This window comes from Plectropomus leopardus, chromosome 19 (assembly GCF_008729295.1).
Source record: "Plectropomus leopardus isolate mb chromosome 19, YSFRI_Pleo_2.0, whole genome shotgun sequence".
NCBI lineage: Eukaryota > Metazoa > Chordata > Actinopteri > Perciformes > Serranidae > Plectropomus > Plectropomus leopardus.
In genome coordinates, this window is record NC_056481.1 from 9,712,295 (window position 1) to 9,720,105 (window position 7,811).

The 7,811-nt window shown below is 37.9% G+C and overlaps 1 protein-coding gene across 1 annotated transcript; it reads left to right on the forward strand.

Annotated features, from left to right (window-relative positions):
- Positions 1-145: 145 nt before the first annotated feature.
- On the forward strand, positions 146-4,988 carry hpdl (4-hydroxyphenylpyruvate dioxygenase-like). Its single transcript, XM_042507930.1, has 5 exons — positions 146-959; positions 1,922-2,088; positions 2,180-2,331; positions 3,378-3,505; positions 3,661-4,988. The coding sequence occupies exons 1-5, from the start codon at positions 265-267 to the stop codon at positions 3,860-3,862; spliced, it is 1,344 nt and encodes a 447-aa protein (XP_042363864.1). The 5' UTR covers positions 146-264; the 3' UTR covers positions 3,863-4,988.
- Positions 4,989-7,811: the final 2,823 nt, after the last annotated feature.

A 7,811-nucleotide genomic window follows, 5' to 3' on the forward strand; every position in this document is an offset into this window, starting at 1 on the left:
AATAAAAAGGAATGTTAATATCTTAACATTGCTTCATTCTCGTAAATTTGAGTTTTTTCCTCATATTATTACATTTTTTTCAAAATTACTTTATCCTCGTAATATTATGATTTATTCTTTTATTCTTTCTTTCCTAATTCTCCCATGTAGCCTACTTAAAAATAAACGATATCGTTTAGTTTTTTTTTTCTTTTTACATTTTTTAAAGGCAGGCTTATTTATTTATGTTTGGACACGCCTCCTGTCAAAACGTCACATCCAAACATGGCAGCTCTCTTGAATCGGTTACACCACATTTCGCTCCACGTTTTTAACGCGGAAAAAGTGGCTCGCGATCTTGTTTCTAAATTCAAGTTTAATTTGTTCGCCACCAGACTCACCGACAGGTCCAGGCAGCTGGCTTTCAGAAAAGGATCGGCCGTTTTCATCGTGAACGAGAGACCAAACCAGAGTCATGTGGGAATGAATGAAGAGCTACTCATCACAGACAAATGTTCACATGATCCATACCGGATTAACGTGGGGAAATACAACCAGGATAAGTCAACGAGATGTCTTTACGACGTGAGCCCGAATTACCCGGTGGACACTGTGAGCAACGTGTGTTTCGAGGTGGAGGATGTGGAAAGGTCATTCAGGGCTCTTAGTCATCTGGGCTGCAGTTTCCTGGTTCCGCCCACAACAGTTCAGGACGACAGGGGGCTCGTCACCTACTCAGTGGTCAAATCTGTTGTGGGGAATGTGTGTCACACACTAATTGACAGGACAAAATACAAGGGGAGCTTCTTGCCTGGGTTTGAGGTCATTGAAAACGACTGCATCAGCTTGCCAGAGGAGGACATATCTTGTCCAATCACACATTTTGACCACATAACTTACGCCTGTCCAAGAAAAACGACCCACCAGGTCATGAGGTGGTATGAGAAGCTGTTTGGTTTTCAGAGGTTTTTCATTGATAGGTGAGAAAATTTTGCAATTCAATTGGGGTTGAATCTATTATCAGGGCCAATATTTGGCATTTTGGCGATTATCTGTGTCCGCATTTTATTTTGATTATCACAGATATGATTAATTAATAAAAAGTGCATATTACACTCCACCAACATCAGGGATGACAGTCTGAAATACATGCAAATTTAACCACACCAGCACCAGGACCTCCACCTCAGCAGCACGTTCAATCCCAAAACGTTTTGCATGGTTTTGTTACTTTTTGTGGATTGAACTTTTCCTCGAAACGGTGTAAAACAGTGTGCAACTGGCTACGTTTTCTGCTGTTTGGTGGATGTGTCAGCAGTGTACCCAATCAGCAGCAGCGTGTTATTAAACAAAAGTTTAGCAGATCTTTACTTATCATACTTAAATTTATTGTTTACATTTCACACTTGCTTTGGCGATCCAAATATATGTTTTTCATGCCAAAAAAGCCCTTTGAACTGAACTGAATTAAACCCTGCAGTATTAAAGCTCATCTCAGTGGCTGGTTTCACATCAGGCTTCTTCACTTGCAAAATCATCCGAGACCAGCGTCTCGCATAACTGATGCAACAGTTGGTTTGCACAACAAAAATCCTCAGTAATTAACTGTCAGAAACTGTCTCAGGGACGCTCGTCTCAGTGGCTGGTCTCAGACAATCTTACAGGTAAACAGAAGTTGGACATAGAGGTCCTGGGCTGGCTTACTAGAATGGTTGGGTGTGCTGCCAAATTTTCAGAAACGACACTGGATATATTAGTGTAATTAACATTCAATTCAGGTCATTCACATCTGAGAGCATTAAGATTTTAGTTTGCTTATAAAAAGCATTCAATATTTTATTTAAAATCACCAAAAATGGGAGCAAAAAACTGCTGCATTCATATTTTTGCATCTTTTGTTTAACTTGATGTGAGTAATACATACGACTATTCTTCTGGATAGTAATGAAGATGTGGACGAAGGTTTTGTCGTAAACCAGGAGGGCATTGGACTCCGTCTTACCGCCATGGAGTACTGGAAATGCAGCAAAGCAGGAATCTCGCTCCCTTCTGTAGACAAAAAAGAGCCGGACTGCAAGTTTGTCATTGCAGAATCACTGCCTGAACAAGGTAGCTATAACATCTGTCAAGGAATTTAAACTTATGTCATAGTCAATGGCGTTTAAAGTCTTGCATCACTGTGTGTTTGCGCTTATTTCAGGCAGGAATCAGGTCGACACCTTCTTGGAGCAGCACAGGGCCCCGGGGATCCAGCACATTGGGCTGTACACAAAAAACATTGTATCTACTGCATCTGCGATGGCTGATGCTGGTGTCCAGTTTTTCTCTCCCCCTCACGCCTATTACACTGAGGTTTGACTGTCTCTTACAGAACTGCACAACATATTTGCCCAAATAAAAAAAATAATACTGACTTGATAAATGCAAAAAACCCCCCCCAAAAAACAGTTTACATTTTATTCCACAAGTTGTAATAATATTCTGTAGTAGTAAAAAATTTACTGCATTGGTAATTACAGCAACACAAGACAAATCAGGTTTGTCTTTAAATAGCGAAATTGCAGCCCCCACCATGTAAAAGTTACAGTCTATCCAGTTAATGTGAATTTTCTGTGACTTTATTATTTTCTCACTTGGTCTTTCAATCAGGGTTCCTGCAGCTAAAGGCAAGATGGATTTAAGACTTTTAAAGACTTTTTTTTTAGTGGCACTCAAATTTAAGTATAAGACAAGTTTTCTAATTACCAAAACTGCCTAAATGTTAATTGTAACCTAAAACATGAGTTTTTTTCTCCAGTGAAAAAGTTAGATTATCTATGTTAAGTGTTGAAAAAACAACCCTTTTTAGAGTGAAACACATGGAAGACAATGAACACATATGTTATTAAAATATGTTATTAATATATTATTAAAGTATCTGGTTTACCAACAGAAGTGCGAAATACTTGGCATTTCTGGCTGGTTTTCTGGGCTATATTGTGTCTCTCAATCTGCATATGAGATTCCTCTGCTTGGATTCCCATTATGACCAGTTCTAAGAAAATAATTAATTAAATTATTTAAAAAAATGTTGATGTTACCTAATATTTTGAGATTTTACAATGAAGCGTCAGATAAAAAAAATCATGAAATCCTACATCCCACGTCTGAGCATTTTTAAGAATTTAAAAGATTAATTTAAGTCAATTTAATACCAATTAAGGCTTTATTTTTAGATTAATGAATTTAATGCCTTTTAGGACGTTTAAAGGATCCGTGGGAACCCTGCTTTCAACAACACATTTTCTGTAGCTGGTTATAACATTAAATAGCATCATATAACAAACTGGTCTTATGTGCAAATGCGTCATCTTCTACAGTGGTTATCGACTCTTGTACCTACCTGTGTGCTGTGACAGGTGGGAAAACAGCAGGAGATTGAGGAGGCAGGACACAACCCTCAGATGCTGGCGCAGCACGGCATTCTCCTGGACACAGACCTGCACAGAGATCCTTTATCACAGACATCATCCGGTGAAAGCAAAAGGTGAGAGGCGATCGAGAGCTGTAATCTCACACCACTTGAAGACAGCCTCTGCATCGCATGTCAAATTATTTTTAGCGCAGATATCGAGTCAACACTTTTCTCAGGGCCACGTAAGACCAACCGAATGTCCTCACCTTGCTATGTTCTGTTTCCAGATACCTCCTCCAAGTGTTCACCAAGCCCATTTTTGCAGAGGACACCTTCTTCCTCGAGCTGATTGAGCGAAGAGGGGCGACAGGTTTCGGCGAGGGGAACATCAGGGCGCTGTGGAGGTCGGTGCAGGCGCACATGGAGAGTCAGAGGGGGGATTCACGAGGAGAGGGATCCCCAAAAACTGTGCAAACTGCTCAATATTAGTCAATCCAAATATTTTTACATAAGGTTATTTATTTTGGTTTTTTTTACATATCAACGTGAGAGCACTTTTTAGGGGAAAATATATTAGGGAATGTAAAAAAAAAGATGTAATATATTTAGTTTTCCATAAGTGCTCTCTATTCAGTTCTGGCTTTTGTGTTAAATCTCTTTATGTGTTGCGCTGCTAACAACAGAAATTCTATATTGTCTTACAGGAATACGTCACCCAAGAAATGCCCATTTGTTTATCAAATACTCAACCTGTGTTACCCTGAATTTATGGAGGAATTTTTCTTATTTCTTGCATGCCTCCACAGTGCACAAAGAACTGAAGCAAAAGGGGGTTTAACAACGGCAAAACAATATCAAAACATCTGTTAAAGTCTCACACAACTTTTATAGTACTTGATTTTTGTTTATTTACTTGCTAAAACCTAAAAGCGCCCCCCCTTTACTTCAACTCATAAAAAATGTCATGTTTTTGGATTCTTCGTTCACTTCGTATGCATGTGATAAAGTTTTCTGCACAAACTCAACATAACACAAAATGAGTAATTGATATAAGAGAGGTTATTTTGTGGCTGATATATTTCTTTGATATCTTAGCCTTAACTGAACATATTTAAAGGCTCTAAAACTGCACCGTGAACACAGTGGTACAAAAACAGACAATATTTGACATATTTCACTTGAAATGTTACAACAAAAACACACTCCCTGCAGCAGTATAATAATGTGTCTGTTTTCACCGTTTCAAAGAAAATCAACTGAATGACTCCACAGCAACTGTTCCTCAATAAATCCGTTACTCACACCAGGCCATGAAGACCAGTTACTGTCCTCATAATAATGCACTCTCTGTTTCTTCAAATGTGGGTGGGCCAAATTTCAGAATGAGAGCTCTTAAAATCTCTTGGGTCATCTTAGGTAAACATCATTAACAAGTGGCCAGACAGGAAAGTCATGTAAAGTACTGGAAATTTCCTTGATAACTGCCATTTTATGCTTTTTTAGCTTCTGCTTTACCATAATTCTACCATATTGTGCTTTTACTCCACGTAAATGTGACAGCTTTAGCTGCGTGTTATTTAGTTTATAAAAACTTTACATGCAAAACAATCAGGTTATAAAATATTATGTCTCAATTAATAAAAAAGCAGGGACCTACTGCAACAATAAAATACTACTTACACATTAATACATCTGTAATATTGATCCATAAATATAATATGTAATACTACATTACATTGTTGTATTGCTAGTTTGGTTTAGAATTCTCTTTCTATCATTGTCTTTATCCTTGCATTAGATTAAACCATTAAACACAATATGAAGTAGGTAAAACTGGGTCAAACTTGAACAGCTATATTATTAAAAGGCTGCTTACTGAATGTTAATGCACTGACGGTAATTATTCAGTGTAATATAATAATAATATAATATCCTGAAAGCAGCAATTCTATTTATTTAGTACTTTTACTTTAAATATCGAAATGCACTTTCCTGATAACAATGTGCTGAATGTAATGAGTTGAAATCCTGAGTAATTTCTCATTTATTTTCCAAAGCAGGTTACTCTGATATTTAGGAGTTAGTGAGCAAACTGCCTCTCATGTTTGGACAAAAATCCTGCGTTGATATAAGGCATAAACCAAAATTATGCACTTGGCGTCTCATACAGAATAACTACAGTGTAGAACCTTATGTTAAGTATAATTCAAACAAAAGACAAAGATCACTAAGTACACAGTTGCGATTAGAAACACTTCTATTAGCCTTAGAGAGCGGTAGATTACATGCCACTCCAGAGGAGGACAGAATTTATTTGTTGTGTAAGAGGTGAAATCTAAAATGAGGCTCTGTTCTGCCTACGAATACATAATCAGGATTTAATTTTAAGTAAAATGACTTCCATTGATGTTAATTTCTTTTGGTTGAATGACCGTGAAAATTTTAAGTTATGTTTAGAAGGGAAATGCTTTCTGTGGCACACTGTGTTTGTCAGGCTTGGAATTGAAGGTATTTTGTTTGGGGGACTGAACAGCATGTATTTTGGATTGATCACTGAAACGATATTGTAACGGTGTCTTGTAAATCCGTGAGGGCTGTGCACGTTTGTGTGCACGACAAACACACACACAAAGAAAAGAATCATGTAAAGTTTTGAATGCATGACTTTGATGTAATAGCGTTTTTGCTGTGGTGCTGCCACTTTTGCATCGCTTAAAAGATGTGTATACTCCTTCCACCACTGTCACTGTTTGTATACAAAAATGTGGAATATTGACCACTTTATTATTATTAACGCAGGTATGGACTTAAGGCCATCTCACCTCACTATATATAATAGATGTTTACCCCACAGCATCTAAATTGTAGCCTGAGATTAGAGATGTAGTTATAAAACTGTTTCAGAGCCCAATGGCCCTTTTTCTTAATACCTCACTCACACAGTCACCCATGAACCGTTACTGGATGAACAGCTGCACCTCTTTCAGATGCTGCCGAGGTTTAAGCAATGTGCACGCTTTGGCAAAAGCACTGCTTCAGAGCCTCTTAGAAGGGATCTCCAAACCCACAGAGATGTGCCAGTTCAATTAACTTGGCTATAAACATTATAGGCAAGGATTAGCGGGATAGATGAGAGGCAGTGAAATTTAGATGGAGTCCCATGAAAGCCATATGCTCTCTTTGTGTACTGACTGTAGTTACAGTAACCCCCCCCCCCACCACTGAGGAACATCAGAGAATAATTTCAACAAAAAAAAACTTGGTACATGTACTTCTGCATTTTGACAAATGGTGTCAGTGTTTTTCTATTACTCGAGTGGCCAAACTTTTTACAAGTTGACTACGTATTTGGGATTTGCACTTAATGAAAAAAAGCTTCTGAATACTACGAATGACAAACACAAGCAAGTAATGTATATAGAATAAATGCACACTTCTACCAATTTGCACGTGTATATGTATAAAGTATTTATTTATATAATATGTTTTAAGATGTTTTAGGTATATTTTAACTTTATTTATAGTATATCCTTTATATTGTATAATTTATAATCTATCGATATATTATTATTCAACAGAATATGCTATGGTTATGTTTCTTCTTGGTACTAATTTATGGTACAGTTTGAACAGAATTTTATGTTTTAACTTCATTTGTTTAAAATTATGATGAAAAACTAAGATCATAAAATGGGGTATTTTGTCAGGGATGGAGCGGCTTAACTGTTCATTAAAGTTGAGAAAGGATGGCTCCTGTAACAGGAGTCCTTTGGCCATCTGTCTGAGGCCAGTGTGAACCACAGATGGCATTCAGCATTCTGCATGGGGTCTCAGTACTGGGAGTTGGAAGCTCACCTCCTATTTACTGTTAACCATATGCTAGCTACAGTTACATTAAGAAAGTCAAAGAAAAAAAAAAAAGACCTAAATCAAGGCGTGTTATTTCTCAGACATTTAGAAGCTATTACACTTTGGCTCAGCCTTGTTGCACTATGACTGGTGGATACTGCCCCCTATGGTTTTGACAGTCACAACACAGACTCCTCAAACTTGTTGAATTGCAAGACCTCATACTATGAGTTTTTTTTTATCGTCTCTTCCCTCGACTGTCCTCTGTGTCTTTTAGGACTACAAAAATCAACATGCAACGTCTGCATTTGCTAAATCGCTTGCTTTCTAGACTGCTGAAGGGGGTTTTAGTAAAAACAACTTGTCACCCTCACTCTGCAGCCTCCGTAGTGAAGGAGACAAATCCTCGGTGCCCTTTAACACAAAAGGCAGACAGTCTAAAACCGAGGAGGACAGTCTGGGGGAGATTAGTGGCACACAACAGATGTTACTCCTTGATTAACAATAGTGTGTGCCAGGGGTGAGCCTCCGCTCCCCACCCTTCTGAGGCCCAGTGTGTTAACTTTACCCCCCACAAAATAAATGAACT

Coding starts and splice junctions, on each gene's coding strand:
- hpdl (XM_042507930.1), top strand. CDS start 265: ATGGCAGCTCTCTTGAATCGGTTACACCACATTTCGCTCCACGTTTTT. Junction 960..1,921: donor CAGAGGTTTTTCATTGATAG/GTGAGAAAATTT, acceptor TCTTCTGGATAG/TAATGAAGATGTGGACGAAG. Junction 3,506..3,660: donor TCATCCGGTGAAAGCAAAAG/GTGAGAGGCGAT, acceptor TTCTGTTTCCAG/ATACCTCCTCCAAGTGTTCA.